This window comes from Brienomyrus brachyistius, chromosome 9 (genome assembly GCF_023856365.1).
Source record: "Brienomyrus brachyistius isolate T26 chromosome 9, BBRACH_0.4, whole genome shotgun sequence".
Taxonomy (NCBI): domain Eukaryota; kingdom Metazoa; phylum Chordata; class Actinopteri; order Osteoglossiformes; family Mormyridae; genus Brienomyrus; species Brienomyrus brachyistius.
In genome coordinates, this window is record NC_064541.1 from 20,905,956 (window position 1) to 20,929,807 (window position 23,852).

Genomic DNA, 23,852 nt, shown 5'->3' on the forward strand with positions numbered 1-23,852 from the left:
TTATCAGTGCAGTGCTTCTAACAAAAAAGGAATCCCAGCACTTTGATTAATTTTACTGGGAGGAGATATTCAGCATGAGGAGGGGCCAGCTAACATGGTACCATTTGAGAGTGACCTGGTCCAGCCCCTTGGTCCATTAGACTATTACAGTTCAAAGCCTTGAGGACACCAGTTTTTTTTTAAAAAAGTTTATTTGTCTTTAAAATGTTTTTACACTCAATATGACAATGTGCTTGCACAGTACTTACAGGGGAGTGGAGGCAAGACTCCGTTTGTACATAGAAAATCTCTGAAATCTCAAAAATAAAACCCAAAAAACAACAAACATAAAACGAAAATGACATCACCCCCTGAAAACCAATCAAACTAAAAATGAATAAAAAAAAGCTGTGATTATCGGTGGGATCTCGGGGTCGGCTGACACGCGGGGAACAGGGCGGTAAGAAAAGGCCACGTGTGTCCCACCCCCCCGCCCCCCTCCACAACGCCATTTTCAGGTTTAATTACACGTATTTACACTTTAAATCATGGACAAACCGTCCTTTTACAAAGTCTTCGCTTATTTAAACATTTTCAAAAACACAAACAAAATGTCAGGGGGCAAAAGAACAACATTATATTGACATATAAAGCGATATAATGCATGTGTTTGAGGGCGTTTAATGCAGGTCAAACAGGAGAGACGTCCGAGTAACAGCCGAAGCTGTAGGACTAGTACGCAAAGAAAGCTATGACACAGATGGGACTGCAGAGGGCCGGTCTCCCTACAAAAGGGCGGGACAAAGTCAGGTAGGCGGGACGGCAGAAGGGTGGCCTCCCTACAGAGGGGCAGGGACAAGGTGAGGTAGGTGGGATGGCAGAAGGCTGGCCTCCCTACAGAGGGGTGGGGAGAAAAGGGTTAGGTAGGCAGGACTGCAGAGCCAGCTTCTCTACAAAAGGGTGGGGTGAAGGGACGGACTCCAGCTAGTGACAGACTGTTAAAGACAAATGCTACATGAGCGTCCTGTGGGGTGGAGACAGGAGTGGCTCAGGGGCTGAAGATGAAGGACTAACCAGAGAACATCAGCAATGTCCTCTCCACGTGATTGGATTTCATTAAAAAATAATAATGAAAAACAAAGAAAGGACACAATGCGTGTGTTATGAAGCCGTGATCAAATCTACTGCGTGGATACACAGTGATGCAGACGTTGATAGACGAGACAATTCAACCTGGAGCCGTCAGTGATGGGAAGGGAACTAAAAGCATGTGGACCAGGCAGGAAACACCACCGCTGCCTCTGGCTCAACAAACTGGCAACCGCTCCACACGAGAAACTGTGCGTGTGGATGGCAGGCGTGAGCAGATGATGTGGCTTCACAGTCCATGTGGTTGAATTGATTCTTTCTACCCTTTCCTCTTGAATGCAGCGACCATCACAAGCAGTCTTTGAAACAGGTAAACCACCAATCTCACATGTCTTTTGAGAAGATCCACGACGAGCCGGTGTTCCTGAGGTCCTGCAGGGGACGTCTCCACACAACATACGGGATGGAGAAGCAAGTATACATGGATCGAGAGGGGCGGTGTCTTCAAAAGGTCAATGCCAGGACACAAGGGCCTGCCTGTCCTCCCTCTGACCATCACCATGACCACCTGTCTCCACAAAACCTCCACAGAGCTTAAAAAGCAGCAGTTAGGACATGGTTACCCTCAAGTAAAAATGACTAGAATGTGCACAGAACAGTCTTTACTCCTCAAAGTCATGCCGCAGGCTGCTCCAGGTGGCCACAGCCCGCCCTTGGCAGATGTGGGACTGGCATGTCCATGGTTAAAGGCCAAGCTGCATTTTGGTTTGGGCACCATGCAGCAGGGGGCGCTCCATGACCACTCTGGCAGCTAGTCCACCTCTGTGTCCTCCTTGGGTTTGTAGAGCGGCCCAAACTTCTGCATGTACTTCTTAATGTACTCCTTGGTCTTGTGCTTGACGTTCTCGTTGCACTCCAAGTCCTCGGGGTTCTTGCAGGACTTCAGCTCCTTGTTCATCACACCGTGCGTCAGCTGCAGGAACACATACCAGGGAGGGGGTGTTAGATACCGAGGGGTGTCTCTGCTAAGCAACACTGATAGGACCCGATATGTCAGTTTGTGCCCAGAAAGGAGACTGTCTATTCCAAAGAGGTGCTTTTACTTACTGAAAATATGTTTCTGCTGTGAAAACACAGCGTCAAGCCCCCACCTGCTCACTGAGGGGGCCCAACAAAAAGCCAGACATGCTAACCTTAATGTAGAAGTGCTTGTTGTCCCCAGCCTGGAGGTGGCGCAATGACTCACGCCCCCCCCCCCCCCCCCCCCCCCGCCTCGCCCCCGGCCTCACCTTTCTGGCCAAGTGTTTGAAGTCGTCCGTGTTACTGATGCGTCCCAGCTTGCAGTCCGGTTTTCGGTACGGGTTTAGGCACTGCACGATAAACTGAGACATCTGTCGGTGAATAAATGGAGAGTGCCACGGTGAGGAGACGCATGTAAACACGGGAAGCAAGGTGCATCTGGGAACCGGGGAAACAGATGTGTCTGTGGCAGAACCCGAGGGTGCGATGTTGGATTCGGACTGCTAAGAGGATTACCCTTCCATGTGTTTAAACGGACAGAGATCATCACGTTTGGGCTGACAGCATGAAGGGACGACCCCAGAAAAGTGAAGCGTAAAGAAGCAAGACCATGAGCAATGAGATTCAGCAGACACACATGGTCCTGCTCAAGCAGATCAGACAGAGGTCCTTTAAGGTGTCTGTGCCTATCGAGTCACTAACATAAGCAACTGAAAGCTTCTCTAAGACACACAAACACACAAACACAAACACAAACACACACACACACACACACACACACACACACACACACACACACACACACACACACACACACAAGCAGGATAATTCTAACCCATTCCCTGTCAAAACCAAACATCTCAATGTTTACAAAATCACAGAAAGGGGTAACAAAAAAGAGTGGCTTCAGGCAGGCCGGACCGGGAAGCCCTGGCCAGCGCGACACTCGCCTCTTTGCGGAAAACCTCCTTGCTCTTCTTCGCCAGCTCGCTGGAGGTATCAGCCTCTGCGGTCTTGGTGGAGAACTGCAGGAGGGGGACAGCAGGATATCGACATGACCATTTCCTTTGCCCATAGGAGAACATGGGGGCTCATTACCATATACTACTTTTTCCTAATGCCACAGAGTTTGTCAGGTTTTCACTAAGGTTGTGCGAGCTTGTCACTGTTAGTCACTCTGATTCACAGAGATTTAACAATACATCATACCACAGCAGGAATTAAGAAGAGGAGATCCAAGTTAATGCTTTATAAGCCGTTAGGGATGGCATTCAGCATGGAGACCTCCAGGGTCCTCACAGGGAGAACGTACTGAGGAGAGGACCGGGAACGGGGAAACGCAGCCACATGCGTCACATGCGCTCAGCGTCAGGGGGCGCGGGGGTGCGGGGGTAGCACGGAGACGAGAACCCCACAAAGGCACGTTTGACGGACCACATTGTTCCGACCGGGAATAACGAGAACAGCAACTCAAGGGCGTTTAGAGTGAGGAGAGTCTGAGCAGTGGGATCTGCAAATGCAAACACATTAAGCTGCCTCGGATTATCATCAAAGGAAAGGGGGGGGGACCCTGTGATCACGGCAAAAATGCAGACGAGAGTGCGGAACCCCACCCCTCGGGGGCCCAGGGGCGAGGCAGCTGTCTGAGGACAGACAGATGGCAGCCACAGAGACAGGCAGGGCTGCTATTCCACCGTCTTTCTGATCCAAGAACCACTTCATTTTAAATCATGAAACAACAATTAGCCTCCACGTGCCTTTGTGGCCGCGTCAGGACAGAAGGGGCGGGGACTCTGCGACTCTGCAGTGTCTTGGGGGTATTTCATTTCATTAAAAAGGGCATTTGCACAGCGTCTTGTACTGGGCAAAGCATTTAAGGAATAATACTTCATTTGCTTTAATAACACATGAAAGTGGCCCTTTTCCCTGTTTTACCGCCAGGAGAAACATAAGCTTTCGCGCGCTAATGGTCTCCCGGCTGACAAAGTGGCTGGAGTAAAGGGGCCAGCAGCCCATCTCTCTCACATCCCCTGGCCTCGTTTAACCTTCCTTATGCAACACGGGATGAATTAGGGACCTGCCCCGCATGCACGCTCCCATGCGCGCTCCCATGCGCCCATGCACCCTCCCATGCGCCCATGCACCCTCCCATGCGCCCATGCACCCTCCCATGCGCCCATGCACACACGCTTCACACGGCTTGCCCGTGTTCTGCTGCTGGTGGCACCAGTTCTGCTTCCTGTATATTTAAGTGTCACAGAGTAAAGATGACATGGCAATCAGGGGATGGCCGCGAAATCCCCAGTGTGGGTGAAAGTAGACTGATTGGAGCCGACTCTCCCAACTTGGGTCCTACTGCTGCACCAGACAAAGCCAAGGTGTCTCCATGTTTAGTGTTTCTGTTCGTAACGTTTCTCCATGACACTCCACGTGCCAAAATCTCTGCCTTCATGCCAAACCTCTAGATCCACAAGAAACACTGATACTTATGCAAGCAATGTGACTTTAGATTGGATGCAACTTAAAATTGAGTAGTTTACCAACCCAAGAATGTGCATACCACCTTAAACACGACCGTCATGAAAGACACACGCTACAACCTTTGTAGCGCGTAGAGGGATCACCACCAGCAACCACAGCCGGACTGACGGTGCAAGGGTACCTTGGAGGGGTTTTCGTCATATGTCGGAGTCCCCAAGTCCATCTCGGCCTCGTGCTCCACGCTGGTGTCCTCGCTGCCCCCTTCCCAACAAGGAGGGTCCCACTGTGTCTGTCTGCAGAAGAAAGAGGTCACACAATCAGAAGGAGAAATGCGACCATGCGGAAATAGTTTTAAAATGGCAAACGATGTGTAGCTATACAAATCCGTCTAATTCATACTTAAAACACAATTCAAACTTGCTTTCTGGAACACACTATACTGGATATTAACTTCTACAGACAGACTCAGTATTTAAAGGAATATCCACCCATCCCAAGGGGGCAGTTTTAAAATGGTGGGCCGACACCTACCTCGTGATCACATGGTAGTAGTAAATCTTGCCCTCAGAATCCCTCGCCACCTTCCAGCTCGGAGGAAGCACAATTGTTTTGGGTTTGGGCGGCGAAGGCGGGGGCAGGTCCATCAGGCTGTTGGGGGCCATGAGCTCCTGTGGAAAGAGGCAGGGGGAAGTCACGGGGGATGTGGGGGCTCACAAGGGAATGATGGAGCAGCATGATGCACAGGATGAAGCTCAACAGCAACAGCAACACTATCAGACACGAGCAAAAAACAGCTGAACCGCAATAAAGAAACACTGAAGATGAAAGTGCAGGAACACAGACAATCCGAATCAAACAAGCAAGGAGACTCCACTGTTAGAAAGGAAGCCGATCAGAAAATGAGCTGAGGAAAGAGAGTGAAAACACAGTGAAAGGTGGGGCCACAGAATCAGATAGAAAAGGAAAAGGAATTAAAAGGCTAAAGACACCCCCACAGGAAAACACTCACCTCATCAGGAAACATCTCAATAATCTTTGGACTTACTAAAATGTTTTGAAGTGGGACAGCAGGCTGTCGAGCTGTAACATGCTGAACACCTCACCTGTGCCTATCGCGCAACGCAACAAGAAACAAGAAAAGGCACTCTGGTGCCACCCAGTGGCTGAACAAGCACGTTACCTGCTGAACAGCCGGTGCGGTGACGATGGTGGTTACAGTGCCGGCCTGCTGCAGCACCACTCCCTGCTGATGGCTGCTGTAGACTGGCTGGCCCTGAAGGTAGCCTGTGGCAGGCTCAGCATAGGCCTGCTGGAGGGAGACGTGGGGAAACACGAACACGCACGCCGATTAACTAGAGAAACCAACCTACAATGGTGCAGCCTCAGGCAAGTAAGAAACAATTGTGGAAGAATAACAAGAGCGACATCCAGCGACAAGCAAACCGCTTTCCCAGCATGCTTTGTAAGCGACTTGATGGCATTCTCGGTAAGGTATATCCGCACCGGGGCCACAAGGGGGCAGTGGTGCTCACCTGGATGACGGGCGTGCCGGCTTGTGGGTAAGCTGCGGGGATGCTGTACACAGTTTGGCCCTGGTAGTAGACAGCAGTCTGTGGCTGGGCACTGGCTGGGTACTGCTGGGGGGGCTGTGCCTGCACAGGGAGAGGCTGTGGCACGCTGGCGTTCCACAGGGGGGTGTAGCCCTGCTGGGCCTGGCCCGGCACGCCGGCTGCTGCCGACGGCACTGCCACAGGCAGGACGGCGACCGCTGCGGGGTCCTGGCTGGCTGGCCGGGGCTGTACGTACTGGGCCCCCCCAGGGGGGAGCTCCAGCGATGGAGGCGCCGCCACGTGCTGGACGCCGGCGACGGCTGGGGCCTGGGAGGCCTGCGTGGGGGCCGGCGAAGTCAGAGCCAGCTCGGAGATCAGAGGCTGGGGGGGCGTCTGCTCATACGGCACAGTGCCAGCACTGGCGCACAGAGGCTCCACCGCGGGGGTGGGCAGGAGCACCTTGCCCGCGTTGGGATTGGTGGGATCCACGTAGGTCTGCATGGGGTAGCCGGGAGGGTAGCCCATGAAGCCGTGTGGGCTGGGGGAATAGCCCAAGGTCTCGTAGGCCATGGTCTGCAGCTGCTGCTGCTTCTGGGCCTCCTTCTGAGCCACCTCCTGCTCAAAGAGCTTCCTCCGCTCCTCCGTGGAAAGCTTGTTGCGCTCCTTGGTCCTCCCCTTCTTGCTGCCGTTGAGATTGCTGTACCTTCGAGAGAACGACAGTTATTAGAGCATCGCCACAACTCCCACGGGGATGGCAGCAGGGGCTTGTAGGCAGGGCGACGACGGTAGAATTAGGCCTGTAGGTGTGAACAGAGGCCTGCAAACCCACGATGGGTGGGATCGGAAAGCATCCAATCATTACCTGATTCATGACTATGAATGCAAAAGGCAGCCAATGGGAAGAGACCCCCATTCAAAGTCAAGGCACCGTATTCCTGCCCACAGCACCGTCATCATACGTGCTAATAAGAGGTCTGCTGGACGCCCACCCGTCCCTCCCTCACCGGTCATCGCCAGCGCGCCGGCTGCTCCTCTCGTAGGCGGAGGGGGGCGGCGACAGGGAGGGCCGGCGGCGGCGGCGCTCGGTGCTGCGTGGCGTCCTCTCCAGGTCCCGCTCCCTGTCGCGGTCGCGGCTACCGGACGAGGTGCGGGTCGCCTGCGGGCCGTCTCGCTCCCAACTGCGCTCTGCTCGGAGGGGCGGTGGCCAGATGAGCAGACAATCAGCGGGGGCTCGGTGCTTGACACGAGCCGCTGCCCCTCCCCCCGGTGTCCCGAAAGCATTACACAAATGAGGAAGCGTTTAATTCAGCGAAACCTCGTTAATGACCCAAAATGGCAACGGCTCAGCAGAGCAGCAACATCTGAGCAGGAAAATAGCAAGACGTCCCTACTTACCGCTATTCTAAGAAACCGGTTAAAACAATCCAAGTGAATATTAACACACTATGTGGCTGTCTGTGGCCATATCAGGCAATCAGATTTTGGCCAGCATCAATGAACTGGCATGTTACACTCGGCTGTACTCCAGCCATTTTTAACATCTTAGCTACATAAAGAATTCTGCTTCACCTGCAGTGAAGTATTTTTAAAATGCCCTCTTTCCCTGACACGCTGCTTCTGAATTTCTAAATTTCAGACGGACTCGGACATCAGTTCATCCTTTATAATGTTAATCAACAGGCTGGTCCTCCTGGATCCAACACCTCAAAATCCACGTATTTTATTCCACAGGAACGTGGAGACTCTACGGCAAAAATGAGCATTAGCCTAAGCGCCAGGGCAACACCTCGACTCTGCTGGTATATTCATAAGCTCTGGATGTTTCATTATAACACCCGTTACAGCAATGAGGAAAGACAGCACCATGTAATGACACAAGTGGTCCTACCCTTGGGCTCCTTCTCCACCTGGCTCTTCTTGGGGATTCGGTATACCTCCTGTAAGGAGACACATGGTCAGCGTCGCCCTCACACAAGCTGCAGATCATGGCCAGGCTGCAGGGACCGCCTACCTTCAGCTCCTTCCAGCTGTCCAGCAGCCGGCTGGCCATGTCGCTGACGTCGGCGGCGCGGACCGGAGGCTCCTGGCTCCTCTCGCTCTCCACGTCCGACACAGCCTCCTCCTCATCCTGCGATGGGGTCTCCACAGCGACAGACTCTGCTGCAACAGGCCCCGTGGCCACGGGAACGCTGGATCCGGTGGGCTCGGCCATGTCGACGGCTGATGACCCAGGAGGTTCTGTCGCCGCGGCATGGGCTGATTCCGTGGTCTCAGCCTCCACAGCCGTAATGGGCGGGGCCTCCTCCACGGGCTCACTCACCACTACCTCCATCACGCTGGAGGCCTCTTCTTCAGCTGGTACCTGAGCATCCTCCAGTCTGGGAGGCTCCTCCACAGTGAGCGTCTCATTCTCACTGCTGGCCTCCACTTCGGCGGCCACCTGCGGGGCCCCCTCTGCGTCTCCATCCTGGTCACTCCCCTCCTCGCTGCGACTGGGCCCCTCTGTACTCTCCTCCTCTGGCTGACTGGCTTCCACGACTTTGGCTTTGACCTCGACCTCAGAACCCGCCAAATCTTCAGACACTTCCTGCTTGCTAGCTGCCGGCTCTTCTTCCTCGGCCTGGGGTTCCCCAACTGCCTCTGTCCCGGCCTGGTCGCTCACAGCAATCTCCGTGGGTAGGGAGTCATCCTCCTCTTCTTCGTCTTCCTCCTCATCGTCCTCCTTACCATCTGAGGCCTTGCTGGCATCCGACAGCGCGCTGTCCAGGCTGTTCTCGCTGATGATCTTGAGGCGGCGGTACACGGTCCGCTTGGGCGTGTCACTGTCCAACTCGGGGCCCTGCTTGGCCGGGGGCCCATCAGGAGTGTTAAGTGGGGTCTGGGCACGGGATGTGTTTTCACTCGAGTAGCCATCCAGCTCGGGGGCCTGGGGCAAGGCCTGGCTTTGGGCCCAGCGCTGGATGAAGTGTAGAACCCGGCTCTCCTCCAGCATGTTCTTGGTGGAGATGGGGAGAACCTCCAGGCTCTTCATGATCTGTGCAGACACACACATCAGCCCACGGCCATCCTCCCCAAAACACCTCACCGGTGACCTGCTGGGCTCGGTGCACCGGTGAATCGCCCATGCAGGCTGTCATCTTACCTCCAGCTGCAGCTTGATGTTGTTGCCAGAGTTTCCCTTCCCTTCTGAGAGCTCCACCATGAAGATCCAGAGCAGCGAGAGGCCATGGTGGTCCAGGAACTGTTTCAGGCATCCGGGATTCTGCGTGTTCTGTAAGTGGATCCAATAATGCACGTCGGGGCCCGGTTCATCCAAATTCCACTCCAGGTATACTCAAACTATCATGTCATTGCATAATGTCTCAGGAGAGCTGTGTAATGATCAAACATCTAGCACATGCACTGTACCACAACGCGAGGACATCTCTTTATGAGAAGCCATGAATAGAGCCTCAATCTTATTTCCAGGGTCAGAGAACCATGCATTTTGACAGAACTGTTATAACGTTATGTACTTAGTCACGCGACCACTGCCCTCAGCACACGAATCGGACGAGAGTTGGTGTTCTTCTAAACGACATCTATGACAGCAGCACAGCTACCTGGATGAGCTTCAGGCAGATGAGCTTCTGCTCCATGGTCTCTACTCGCACCATCAGCCTACAGAGAGAAAGCACCTCCTTCTCGTCTGTGAGGCCCTCCCCATTCTCCAGTAATGCTTCCAGCTCCTCATCCACCTGAAAGAGGCAGCAGTCAATAGTCATGCAACTTTAGGGGGGGGGGGGGTGGGTTTAAGGCGAAGAAGAAAAAAAAATCCTTCCCAGCCGGCACACTGACATGAGCAAGCAGACTCCTAAAAGTCAGACGTAAAGGAGATATGGGCCAGAAAGACACACACTCCCCTTACCTCTTACTTTCAAAGAGGGAGGAGGCATTAATCATTTTACTCCCCTTCTAAATCACCCGAGCCTGAAATATTTATCAGTTAAAGAGAAAATTCTGCTGGTGTTATTTTAGGAATTATATAAACCATTCACTGGAGATTTCAGAGCAATTAGCCTGAAGCACACAGAGACCTGACCCAAATCAGCTAACAGACAATTCATTTTTACTGCTGAAAATTACTGGCATTAATATAGTCAAACCGCACAAAGACATTTGGCATCGGCTACAGCCGTGTTAAACTGGCAGTGCCCAGCAATCAGAGGATTCAAACACTTGGGCAGCTGGGTCCACCTTGTTCCCTGGGTGGTACATATACACAGTGGGTAATAGTGCATTGTGCTCTTATACCTTTAGCTGATGCTCTTAACCTGAACTGCTTTACAAAGATCCCCATAATGCACTTAATGAACGAATTAGCAATGAACAACTGAACAAAAAAAAAAAACGCAGCGCCGAGCGATAAGCAGCCCCCCAGCACTCACCGTAGTGAGCGCGCTCACAGAGTCCTTCTTCCTCGTCCGCTCCTTCTTCATCTTGCCCCCGGCCGCCCGGATGCTCACCCTGTTCTCTCCACCCAGGAAGCCCCGGCAGCTGGGTGCTCCACAGAGGCATTTCTGGGCCTCTTTCCTGGTGGGCCAACCCAGGACAGGACAGGTGAAGTCAGGTCCCGTTCTCATGGAGCATCATGACATCAGCGGGAGAATCACCCGACACACGTGTTTGCCATGAAGCGGGACCAGATGGTGTGAGGACACCCACCCATATCTCTGGAACTGGTAGTCAAAGGTGAGCTCTGTGCCGGATGGCACGGCCTTGGTGGTGAAGAAGCCAACCCGGAGCTGCCCATTGACGGTCCACTGCGGAAGCACACGGTACACAGTGAGGGGCTCTGCAGCTGCCTAGTGCAAACTGAGAGGCCAGGTGACAGCTAAAGCTGAAAAAGCTAATGCCCCCCCAAGGCATACCTTCTGAGTCTCACAGTTGGGCTCACAACTGTGGTTCATGAAGCGAGAGCAGTTCCCCTTCAGCGTGGCATCGATGATCTGTGAGACACACAGAGCATGTCAGGCCAACGGCAAGCGGCCACCTTGGACCGCAGTACACACATCCAGAGCATTTCACAATTACTAAACCATCGTCCATGACTACAATCTCCTCTCAAGGGCCTTAATGCCAAAGTGGAAAGGCCCTCATCAAGCAACCCCCCAAAGTCAATCCAGGAGGACGTTTCCATCACAAGGCTCACCTCGTTGTTCTTCAGAGCCATGAAGTAGTAGTGGATGTTCTTGCTGCGAGCATACTCCTTCACACGAGCCTTGAACTCCTTGTGGTCCAGAACTTCTCCACAATACTCCAGAACAAAGGTGTTCCTGTAACACAAAAGGACAGGGGTGTAACATTTATACTGCCCGCCCCCCCGGATTTCTCTCTAACAGCAACAGTTTGCAGGGCAGCTCAGACACTCACGGTGCAAGATCCTTGGCGGCCCGAAGCCCCCAGCCCTTGCTCTCGGTCAGGATGACCTCAAAGTCTGTGTGCTGCTTCAACTGAAAGCGACGGTTAGAGCAATATGGCCCGTTGAGGCAGCGTGACGAGCTGCAGGCAGACAGGCAGGTTGAGAAGGAGGAAGCATCGTTATTTCATGATGAAATACCACCAGGGCTCACTACATAACTGAGGAAAACAGCAGCACTAATTACCACCCAACCACTTTGGCAAAAACACACCATTCAGTTTTTTTAAGTAATAAAAAAGATTAAATAAAATTTTTAAATGAGAGATTGTGATCTTATTTGATAATTTCATGGCCATGTTAAATATCATGCCTTTCCACGGTTCTATCCCGCCATAAAAAGGTATTGCGGTTATTCTGGTTTGGAGAGGAGTCACTACTACATTCACTGGCAACACTGTCGAAACAGCCATCTGTGACTGCAGATTGTGCAGAGCTGGAATGTTCATTCCCCACGTAAAGGGTCCATTTAAGGTAGCAGGAATATTGTATTTGTTGAGGGGGATACATTATACTATGTTATTAACAGTAAGAAATCACACATGCCCCCACCCCACATACATAAATGGCAAACATTTACAACATCTGCCCGGAAGGTTTTTCGATTGGTGCCTCGCCCCACAATACAGATGTCAATAACAAGGGACATAAACACCAGAGCATGCATATAAAGCCAGCTGCTCTGGTTCCTCATGATAACCACACCCCCTCTGCAGAGCATGACATCATCGGAGATGAAGGCTCACCACTCAATCATCAGCAGGCGATTGAGGCAGTCGTCGCCGCAGGCAGTGGCCCCGCGTGCGCGCTCCTCTCTCGACAGCATGGTGCACTCGCATTGCATGCGCTTTATGTCCCGGTGAGACTTGTTCTTCTTGCTGCATGCAAAAAAAAAAAAAAGCAGATTCACTGTTTCACAAGCCTCTCACTGATCTTTCTTATTTTAAGAACCATTGACTGGCCACAAAATTTCACTCGCATAAGCGACAAAGAAACAGACATAACTAGTATGCATATAAACAGAAATTCACAGGCCTGACTATTTTCAGTACCATAAAATATTTAAAATTCAAGAAAATTTCATCAAACCATTAGAATTTCCATCCTCTCATTGATGATGACAAGCATTGACAAAGGTTCAAAATATGCATTTGCTCGAGAGTGACTAAATTACAATGTTGGGCCATAGTTGATAGTATACCAGAAGAATCATTAACTATTTGGTTTTGCATCCTTTCAGATACTCACCGCTCTGTCAAATACATATTCTCCTCAATGAGATCAAAGTATGGAGGCATCTTTTTCAGCTTAGCCATCTCCTTCCAGGCAACAGGTTCTAAGAAGTCCTTCAAACTGAGGGGAGGCCGTTCCACCTCTGTGGTTTGGTTTGGTGTCTCTGCAGGGTCTTTTGATGTCCTGGTGACAGCCGCCTCTTTCAGACGTTCCCTCTTGCTGCAGTTCCCTGGCTCAGCCTCACTCTCGGAGTCAGACTCAAACTCTGGCCGCCTTTTCTTGGGAGGCCCCCTACCCCGATGTGGTTTCTGGCTCTCTTCCCTGGGTATGTCTAGGATGCCACCCATAAGACCTCTACAATTGCTGCTGATTTCATGAGCTTGAACGAAAGAGGTGGAAGCAGGTGGCGGATGACTACCCAACCCCATGGTTATACGGCTTCTGGGACTTTCTTCTTCACAGTCATTAGTCAGAGAGTCAGGGTGCACTTCATCTAAAGTCTCATGATATTGTGAAGGCACAGGGAGGTAGACAGGTCTGCAACTCTGTGAAGTCGTGGGCTGACTCCAACAAGCACCTTGCTGGACAACCAGTCCCAAAACTGGGTTTCCTACAATAGGAGGATTTGGTGCTTGGACCCCATAACTACTATCTGGAAGCTGAAACGTACTGCTGGGTTGCTCACACTGTGAAAAATCCCAGTTCATACTGTAGGTATCCTTCTTGCTGAAGCTACCGGAACCAGAAAAATCTCCCTCTTGTTGATGCCGGACGTACCTCTTCCGATCATGCCAACTATCAGGCCTGTCATACAGCCGGGAGTGTGCTGGGTCAGATATCCTCCAAGAGTTCTCCTGACTGTAGAAGGGACCCATTGAGTTGTGTGTTGCTGGGATTTTAGGGGTTTCATAAGCATTAGATTTTAGGTCTTTGGACTGTTGGACCTCAAGGGTGCGGGAAGTTTCAACATGACTAGTGCTATCAACCATATTGCTTTGCGATTGGTAAGCCATGCTTTGAGGGGTTGTAAAGAGGGACTTGTCAGTGCATAAGACATCAAGGCAGCGCTTGCTGCTCTCGGGCAGCCAGTCGGGGTAACCCCTCTGCCTCCCAGTAGGGCTGAGTGTGCCAGGGACTTCCCTACAAGTATCCTCTCCACGATCAGCTTCTTGACTTCTGGTTCCCCTCCAACAATGCTCCTGCGAATCCGCAGACAACTGTCGGGGGCTGTTACTAGGACTTGAAGATGATGCCAACATGGCCCTTGAGTCATGAGGATGAGTGAGTGTGGAATTTTTTGGCACAACCACCACAGAGTGCAACCTGTTTTTAGGGATACTGCTGTCATCCGAGTCACACTCAGAATCAGAGTCACTGTCATCAGTGCGGCCGCCAAGATCCCGACCAATGCAGACACTGTTCCTTTCAGGCTTACTCTGTAAATGACTATCATGCTGGTAATCTCTAATGCTATCCCCATGTGAATCCTTCACCCGAGCCTCATCTCCTGAGCCGGACACAAATCTTTTCAGCAGCAATTTGTTGCTCATATCACCATGAGATTTGATGTCCGTTTTTGTGTTGCTGGTGTCACATGCTTGAGACTGTGCAAATGTTTTTAATGGCTGCATCTGTTCAGTGAGCTTAATTTTTTCACAAGATTTTGTGAGTGATCTGTCTTCATTGCTTATAACTCCTTCATTCTTTTTAAACTGATGTTCTGTAGGCAACGTGTCCTTGTTTACATCGATTCTGACTAGCCCGACATTCTTGGATTCTTTCTTTAAACCATCTTCCGTACTTGATTCTTTTGAGAACTCTATTTTCTTAACAGAAATAATTTTTTTAACCAATGATTTAGACTCATAAACCGGCATTTTTTGAGATGTTTCATTGGCACCGACTTCCTGTCCAACAATATCCCACCGAGATTTCTTCATGCTACTTTTGTTTTTCAGCACTTCAGGACCTTGCTGCCCATATTTCATATCAGCAGCTGAATGTTCAGTAACCTTTATGACAGACTCAAGTTTAGGTGGAACAACAGAAGACTGTGAGCTGACCTCACTTGGGTTAGAAACAACATCCCCTGATTTAGTGTTTTGCTGCAAATTATCTCCAAACGGTAGTTCGTTTACAGGAATGAAATTTTTATACACGTTTGGATTCTGCCCTATTTGAGGGGGGGTACTACTAGGTACCACACACATGCCACTACTTGGAATATCAGCAGTGGAGGTCTTTTCTGGAGATTCTGATATCTGGTGGAGAGGCTGCGCACAACACTCACCTTCACATACAGCTCCATTACCTTGCTTGTTTGTGGAAAGGCCATTTGCAACCTCATCACTGAGTTGAGAGTTAGTGTTTGAAGCTGAAACAATCTCCGATTCTGCAAGAAATGTTACCCCACTTGATGTACACGACCCTTTGGATGACATCAAATTAAGAGATTCCTCCAAAGTACCAGATAAGTAATAATCTTTTGGACAAGGTTTGCAACTAAGTACTAATGAACTTGATGTATTATGGGCCTCACTTTGAGGGCCATCCTCTCCTTCTCTCACCATAGCTGAACTATCAGAATCAGTGTGACTGACTGGGCAGCCTCCATCCTTGATTTGCTCACATCTGAACGTTTCAGAGGAGCCGCCAGTTTCAGAACAGCTAGTATATGTATCAGGGACAGTAGGCAAATTGCTTTGACCCAAACTTTGACTGAGCTGGCACTGTGGTGCCAGTTCCACGTGGAGTGATGGGAAATTATGTGAGGGAGATGAGTCCAGTTTTTGAGGTTTAGACTCAGAGCACAGGGCATATCCTGATACTAGTGTCTCCCTACCACACATGACTATGCTAGAAGAGTTTGTTTGATCACAGACCTGACCTACTGAACCATCACTGGAGCTATGTTCAGGCACAGTTAGGTGATTAATTTCCTTAGGGAAGCCTTGGGAAACAGCATTTTTACTAAGGTCAATATTCTTATTTTGGACACAGTCCATTGAGGACAAGGCAATATCTCTACTAAAACCATGTGTTACATGGCAACGGGTGCCAGGTGTGACTATAAGCTTGGAAGATGACAAACTATCTGCCTTTTCAGTCAATGTTGCCTGTGACTCAACCAAACCTGAGGAAAAGGAGAGCTTACTTAGTACCTGTACTGGAGTCCTTTTCTGGTCTCCTTCTGAGTCAGAGCTAGAATTTCTCACAGTTCTTTTATCAGAGGATTGTGAAGAGACTACGGATTTACAATGAGTTGATTTGGGAGTTGTCTCCATTTTGTTGTGGGTGTGGGGTTTCCAGCGATCTGGTTCCAATTCTGGGGAGCTTCTCTTGACAGATTCACAGTCTGTTTTTCTAGAGCACCTTTCAGGGTATACCTGCGTTTTTTTCTCAGACTCAGAAGACCGAGATACTTCTGTGGATCTGGAGTCCCTCTCAGATTTTGTATAAACAGTTTTAGAGTCTCTGTGAGAGCTAGAATGGTTTGATGATCGGTTGGTCCGAGTACGTGCCCTCCAATAATCATCTTCAGAATCAGAACTATCACGGGACCTACGATCTGTTCGTGACCGAGATGTCCTCCTCTCTCTGTGAGGGCTCCGGTGCGACCTTCGCTCAGACTCATGATAACGGGACCTATCTGACCGTGATGACCTCTCATTTCTTGATGACCTCTCAGATCTGGAGTAAGATGAACTTGTCCGAGAACCTCTAGATCTAGACCGTGAACGGCTTTTAGTCCTTCTCCTGTCTTTGTCAGAACGAGATGATCGAGAGGACGTGTGTCTCATTTCACGATCTGACTTTGGATGTGTAGAGGATCTTTCATCCTTTACCCTTTCGTCAGACCTCACATTAGATTTTTCCAATTCTTCTGTTTTGTAACAAGCAGAATTCCGTTTCGCATCTTTGTTCTGACCGTCTACTTTAGCAGTGACTCTGGGTTCACCCGATCTGTAGCTGGAAGACGTCCTTACGGAGTCACCATCAGACTCAGATCCAGGAAGTGTGCTGTCTGACTGAGACTGACTCTTTCGATTCTCCAAAATATCAGTATGCTCTGCACCACTGGCCTTCTCCCTGTCCTCTCTCCCAATATGGGAAGTATCACTGAAACCTTTGAGTTCCTCAGTGGTGCTTTCATTGACTATGTGTTGGGCATGGGAAGTTGCTTGGGTCTCTAATCTAACTGTAGTTCTGACTTCAGCTTCACCCAAAGAAGAAAGCGTTTCAAGCATAATGCTAGGTGTAGACTCCTTCTCCATTTGCTGCTCAAAACCTGTAGAGACATTGAGAAGCTGTTTTTTGAAGTGCATTTTCCCCAGGTCCAATTTAGATTTGGAAGGTGAGGTGAGTGACGATGTGGGCTCAGCTACAGAAGCTGCCACTGGCAGCTCTATAAGTTCATTTCTGTTTTCTGCTGTTGGCTCTGTTCTTTGCTGTGGAGGAGAGTGAACAGCAGAGAGGAAGGAGAACTGAGGATCAGATGGTGGATTTTCTGGGCTGAGAGGGGCCAAAAAGACGTTTTGAAGAGGCTTCTTAGTTTGGCTGAAGCTGAATGACACTTTTTGCCGACCCTGCTCCTCCAAATTCACTTTTGACTTTGTGCCCCTGGGCAGTAATCGGTTAGACCCCACGCTCTTGGGTGGAGGGAGGCCTTTGATGACAGCCGTTGACTTGGAAATCCTCTCTTCGACCTACAGAGATAAAAAGTAGTTTTTAAATACACAGAGCAAAAACTAGTTCTTGATTTTTGCTTTTCCCTACTCTTCAAATTCTCTAGAAAATCTTATTAAATATTAAAATTTAATATTACAAAAATGCACAGGCATTTCTTATTTTATCTGTCTCAATGATTCAGAGAAGTAAGTCTAGGTAGCAGGTGTAGTTTTTTTAATTTTAGTAAGCTACTTTTCATGTACTCGACTGTTACAGATTGCAGGTAAAATTAAGCCATCTGCCGGGGCTCTTTCAGCTATTACTTACCTTGGCATCTCCTCCTTCTTCCCTGAGGCCACCCATGGAGAGGCGCATAAATGAGGGAGGAAGAAGATGTTGAAATTAGGCAAAGTACAAACCAGAAGATCTGAATTTAAAAACTGGTGTTAAAAGTATCCTTACTCACTATAATTGACAGGTCCTGTTTATTAACAAGTAATAAATGTAATGTAATAATAAATGCAGAGTACCAGGACATTATTAAGCCCATCCCTAACTCCATCGGTACCCTGTAGTTCGCTTACCGCACAGATCCACTGAGGAAGCCATTTCTCATGTCCAACACACTATCCTCACTAATGTGGATGGAAAAAGGGTGAATTATGTGAGATGCTGTTCATAGACTACAGCTCAGCATTCAATGCCATAGTCCCCCTCAGACTGTTCACCATGCTGAGGGATCTAGGACTGAGTGACAAGCTGAGCAGATGGATCCTGGATTTTCTTGCAGGAAGACCCGAGGTGGTGAGAATAGGCAACTGTGTGCCCAGCGCAATCACCCTCAACACAGCAGCTCCGCAAGGCTGTGTTGTGAGCCTCTGCTGTACACCCTCTACACCTATGACTGTGTAGCCACACACAGCTCAAATTCCTTTGTGAAATTTGCTGACGACACAGTAGTGCTCGGCCTCATCTCCAACAATGATGAGACGGCCTACTTGAAGGAAGTGGAGAACCTGGAAAGATGTTGCCAATATAACAGCCTGAACATCAGCAAAACAAAGGAGCTGACAGTGGACTACAGGAGGCAGCTGGGCTCTCACACACCTGTCCACATCAATGGTGCTACAGTGGAGAGGCCGAGCACCTTCAAATACCTTGGCGTCCACCTACAGGAGGACCTCACCTGGTCCTCACACACACATGCTCTGGTCAGCAAGGCGAGGCAGCGGCTCTACCGTCTGAGGCAGCTGAGGAGGCTTAAGGTCTCTCCTGCTGTCCTTAAGGCCTTCTACTCGGCTGCCGTAGAGAGCATCCTGACCATGAGCATCACATCATGGTTCGGGAACTGCTCTGCCCAGGACCAGAAAGCCCTGCGGAAGGTGGTTAGAGCAGCTGAGCGCTGCATCAGATCTGCCTTGCCCTCCCTACAAGACAACAGCCGCTGAAGGACCGGAGCAACAAAAATCTCCAAGGATCCAACCCACCCTAATAACTCCTGCCTTATGACCTGAACTGAAAGATCGAGGAGGAGCTTTTTCCCTGGGGCATAAGGCTGCTAAACCAGGACAATACTCAGTGCCTGTAGGCCGTCCGCCGGACTCGACAGCGACTCTTCAGTCACTGTAACACTGACATAACCCTATAAGTACCGCTTTCACACTGTCCAAATTGTTGGCACATACTTCAAGTATCTTGCACTTACATTGTACAGTAAAATACCTTTTACCTACCACTTATGTATAGATTATGTACAGCTGAATATTTCATATGCAACGTACAAGCTTATATGGACTATGCAGTTGATTGGAATATTATATCAGCAATGCATTCTAAGATTAGCTGTAAATGCTAACACTTGCACCATAACTATTGGTTAAGTATATTTGCTTGCTTACAGAATTGTTCTGCATGAAGAAGAGTAAGAATAAATACTTATACATCAAACACGATGGGTACTGGTCATTCTCAAACTCACTACTGTAATTCTCTAATATTCTTCAATTTTGTCTAATATTTAACATCAAATGACAGGCTTACATTATCTAAAATGGGGCAAATGGGTGAGGGATCATTAAATCAGCTATAAATGACAATTTTAAAACACATAATAAGTTTGTGTAAATTGCTCTGCCCAACACTCAAACACTACATTTCACTGTAACATTTCGTTTTCATTGTAAGACTCTCATGCTTGCGAGAATGACCAAATGTAAGTATGGTAGGCTACCGCCATGCTTTCATTTTCAAAATAAGAGTTTCTGTAGATTTCAATAAGGTCCATAATGCAAATGAAATAGTCCATGTACCACGTTTTGTCTGTCACTAAGATCACTGAGGGTATAATCCCCCTTTCTTGCTTTATGAATTAGACTTCTTGCATAGCGGTGCCTTCTTTTTTGGGTTAAAAGCAGTGGGCGTGGTCACACCGATCAGGTGACAAAATGTGAAAAAATTTGATTTGATGTAACATGATTTTTTTTATTTAAGCACTTGATGGGAGAATGGATCCCTTACAGCAGAACGTGTGAAAACTGAAAGTGAAACAAACTCTTGTTCATTTGTGAATGATGGCTTGCTGATAATGCGGCCTGTTCAAACGCCAATCCTGTGCCTTAGCAGCTGGGGTAACAAGCAGATAATGCAAAATGACTGTGCATTACATAAACAGTTTGAGGCTTGCAGTCAAACAGTATGTGCCAAATAAAGGCAGTTTTAAAATTCACTAAAATGTAATGGGATTGGGGGCAGCATGGTGGTGCAGTGGTTAGCACTGTTGCCTCACACCTCTGGGTCCCAGGTTCGAGTCTCCACCTGGGTCACATGTGTGCGGAGTTTGCATGTTCTCCCCATGTCGTCATGGGTTTTCCTCTGGGTACTCTGGTTTCCCCCCCACAGTCCAAAAACATACTGAGCTAATTGGAGTTGCTAAATTGCCTGTGTGAATGAATGGTGTGTGAGTGTGCCCTGCAATGGGCTGGTCCCCCATCCTGGGTTGTTCCCATTGCTTCCAGGATAGGCTCCGGGCCCCCTGCGAACCAGAGGGATAAGCGGTTTGGAAAATGGATGGATAATGGGATTCACTAGCCTAAAAACTTGATTTCTTTGACATCACACAAAATGTTAATGAAATGTTACATTGCAATGCAAGTAAATTAATTTTTAATCATAGGAAGGGTTTAAACAAAACAAACAAAACCTGTCTAATTAGGTAAGGAAAAACAGACGAGCTTGCAATCACTAACAATTAACAGGAAAAATAAAGCCCCTTCACTCAAACTCGGACGCTTTGCATCTCTCATAGCGCTCAACCGGCTCTCCTACACTGTATGCTGCACACCACAGTTTTCAGAAAGCTGTCTACCCACTAGCATTTCATCTCTAGAGGCAAGGAATTGAAAACAATATTGCAGCTATGTCTTCTGTTAGCACATTGTGGCTGCTAGGCGACACTCCTGCCTGCTGGCGCCCCGGGGGACTGACGCTGCTTCAGTGACCTTCACATTTGCCCTGGTCTAGAATGACAACGGGGGCAGTCAGCCAGCCATCCCACTATCTAGACCGAGTTTGCCACAAAAGATGAACGCTCACCGATGCCGGGCTCAAACAACCTAAACCTGCACATGTAAATATAAAGGCATGTTAACAACAGGAATACATACTACTACCTCTGGGCACCAGCGAAGCAACACAGGAGACTGAATGCAAGAGTACAGTTGTGTGGCACCAGCTGCATTCACTATTACGGTTCACATTTTCAGGTCGATTTAAAAGAACGGTAACTGGAGAATGCAGAACAGAAGGCGAGCTTATCAGTTGGTAACACAGTCATCTTTGCTGTTATTTATCCATACACTTAGGGTCACTGAAAGGCTAGGAAAGCAGTCAGAAAAGCACGTGCGCGTGAGGATTAGCATCAAGTCACCAAAAAAGATCATAAAAGGAGGAAGCTTTCCATTATGCCACAGCTTATCTGATTAATGTTAAATTTAGAACTGTAGAATTTAGCCATTTTCAAAAGGCATTTTATGCAATAGCCAAACCCCTTCCCAAATCACCAACTGCTACACTTAAATTTATCTTGGGTGATGGAAAGAGATCATTTAAAATGGAAGCCGACATCTGTTTGATATCTGCAGTAGTAAAGTGGCATTCGAGTGAATATTTAGTACTTCGTTATTACAGCAAAATATCACACCTTTACCACACAATAGCATTTCTCAGATATATTTCACGGTAATAAGACTCCGGTGCTTTTGAAGGCGATGCCCTTCCTTACTACGAAAGCTTTCATTGGCCTTACGAATTTCACAAACACATAAAAAGATCCTGTGCTCTTTAAGATGTCTGCACAAGTTAGCTAGTGCTAATGATGTGCTGGCCCTAATCGGCATTCATGTTAAGTTGTGGATTGTGTTACACTTTGCAGCACATTAATAGAAAAAGGTGAGGTCAGAAGCAACTGCTCTGATGTACACATTTGCAAATCTAGCAGCCAACTCACTAAGAAAAAATACTAAACTGAGAAAAGTACTACAGCATTCTGTTATTGCTATAATAAATAGGCAGTGTGAACATAAAGCATGATGAATAAATTAAACTTCACATACTACGTGTCTTCTATAGTTCTAATGTCTCAGTAAGGTCTTTAGAATGCAGAAGATCGAGCACAGCACTTTGAAGCCTGCTTGTAAGTTACTGTCAGAAGGGCCCAAGAATACAGCAAAATAATCACCCTTGGGTACCATGGCTAAAACCAGGCAGCTCTGCTGATCGACCCATGAGCAAAAGCATTAAGGAAAGCCCAATCTACCCCACATTCGCAAGCAGTATGCCTTAAAGACAACACTGGAGACCAACTGCATGACAAATAGGCAAGGCAGGCGAGAAGCCAACAAAGCAGCACTCACGTCTCATTGAGCAGCCAGTACCTGGAGGAAATGTCAGTAGCATGCCGATTTTACAGAGCTTCCAGAGGGCGTGTTACGACAGTAGCAAGAGCGTATGCGGCACACATTTCTTGAGGCAGAACAAAAGCAGATGTTTATAACAATTTCAGAAATTCTCAAGGTGCATGACATGAACAAGCATGGTACAGTTGTAATGGCGGGGATAGGAATTCTGCAGAAAATTCCAGTAACTGAAATTCAACTCTCCATATAGCAATCAATGCAGTCAAGTTGTTCACTGATAGTCCAAATGCTAAAGGGCTAATGCCAATAAAATAACAGTGTCATCTGCGGCAGTTCCAATTTCTTGCTAAACATTATCCTCTGCTATACCCTTCCCAGTCGCTTTTGGTTACTTTTCCAGAACAGGACAGTTCTGGGTCAAAGCACAGCCACAAACACAGAAGACGTTAAGGTAGAAAGACTGGACACAAACTGGCAATGGCTTAATGATTTGATCCACTGACGCACTGGTTGAACCATCAGATGGGCTAGAAGGGTGGACTTACTGTACTGCACTGGGGTACTTACAGGGCCACAGTACAACTGAGCAAACAGCATCACCCTCCAAGCAGGATACAGAACTAAGCCCTTCTGGTGTGGTACAAGCTAAAGAAAATAAGCAAGTAGAGGACACACACATGAATGAAGGTCATGCCAGTCTTCACTCCTCAGGAGGCACCATGGGAGTTATGTGCCTGTAGGAGACCTCTGCAGGGATTAGGCAGCTATTCCAAGTTCAGATATGAGCAAGGCACCTGCCAGATTTGTCATATTACCACACATAGGACTTCATTAAAAACATAAAACTGGTGTATAATTTAAAGGAAGACATACACAGACATATAATCTTTCCAGGTTTGACAGTACTGAATCATCGCTACAATACACATACATCCTTTCTTGGTCTAAAGAGAGAGAAGCGATTCTCTTCTGTCATTTCAAAAACTGTCCCTCTGTTAGGGCTGTAGCAAGTCACTGCAGACCTTGAATAACAAGGCATCACAAGAAAAACAATATGCAAAACAAAATATTCTCTAAAGGACAACACAGAGCTTAAGAATGAATCCAGTAAATTGCTGCTACATTAAACAGAGCTTAATGAATGTTTCTCTAACAGAAAAAATAAGCTCAAAGTGTTAACAGCACAAAGAGCTGTGTGTCTAACTCAGCTGGCACCTCCATGGAAATAAATATAAAAGCTAAGACGATACAAGTGTGTGAAAAGTGGAAAACTGCTGGATGGTAAAAGGGAGGGCTTATTTTTTCAGGAGCATCAAGAATTCTGGCTAAAAGCAAGGAGGGTTCTACAATCACCTATTACCACATTCATGTTTTGCCTGACTATTACCCTGAATATAACTACCAATACCTTATTGGGTGGATGTTAGTGGACAGCCCCCAGTCCTCCTAAAACACTGAAAG

The 23,852-nt window shown here is 48.4% G+C and overlaps 1 protein-coding gene across 7 annotated transcripts in view; it reads right to left on the reverse strand.

The window, feature by feature from the left end:
* Positions 1 to 473: 473 nt before the first annotated feature.
* setd2 (SET domain containing 2, histone lysine methyltransferase) overlaps positions 474 to 23,852 on the reverse strand; it is a 28,136-nt gene continuing 4,757 nt past the window's right edge. For 4 of the 7 annotated variants that reach the window (XM_049024916.1, XM_049024918.1, XM_049024920.1 and 1 more), the window contains 20 exons: positions 17,806 to 17,827; positions 12,826 to 17,516; positions 12,324 to 12,455; positions 11,532 to 11,660; positions 11,311 to 11,434; positions 11,030 to 11,107; positions 10,824 to 10,921; positions 10,547 to 10,691; positions 9,722 to 9,856; positions 9,262 to 9,390; positions 8,131 to 9,153; positions 8,008 to 8,056; positions 7,124 to 7,304; positions 6,102 to 6,822; positions 5,750 to 5,878; positions 5,101 to 5,237; positions 4,751 to 4,862; positions 3,039 to 3,113; positions 2,358 to 2,459; positions 474 to 2,041 (listed from right to left, as the gene is read on the reverse strand). In XM_049024916.1, coding sequence (XP_048880873.1) covers positions 1,880 to 2,041; positions 2,358 to 2,459; positions 3,039 to 3,113; positions 4,751 to 4,862; positions 5,101 to 5,237; positions 5,750 to 5,878; positions 6,102 to 6,822; positions 7,124 to 7,304; positions 8,008 to 8,056; positions 8,131 to 9,153; positions 9,262 to 9,390; positions 9,722 to 9,856; positions 10,547 to 10,691; positions 10,824 to 10,921; positions 11,030 to 11,107; positions 11,311 to 11,434; positions 11,532 to 11,660; positions 12,324 to 12,455; positions 12,826 to 17,516; positions 17,806 to 17,827 — 8,374 coding nt within the window. In that variant the 3' untranslated portion in view covers positions 474 to 1,879. The remainder of the gene's footprint in view (positions 2,042 to 2,357; positions 2,460 to 3,038; positions 3,114 to 4,750; positions 4,863 to 5,100; positions 5,238 to 5,749; positions 5,879 to 6,101; positions 6,823 to 7,123; positions 7,305 to 8,007; positions 8,057 to 8,130; positions 9,154 to 9,261; positions 9,391 to 9,721; positions 9,857 to 10,546; positions 10,692 to 10,823; positions 10,922 to 11,029; positions 11,108 to 11,310; positions 11,435 to 11,531; positions 11,661 to 12,323; positions 12,456 to 12,825; positions 17,517 to 17,805; positions 17,828 to 23,852) is intronic. The other 3 variants (XM_049024923.1, XM_049024921.1, XM_049024917.1) reach the window with 3 other exon arrangements.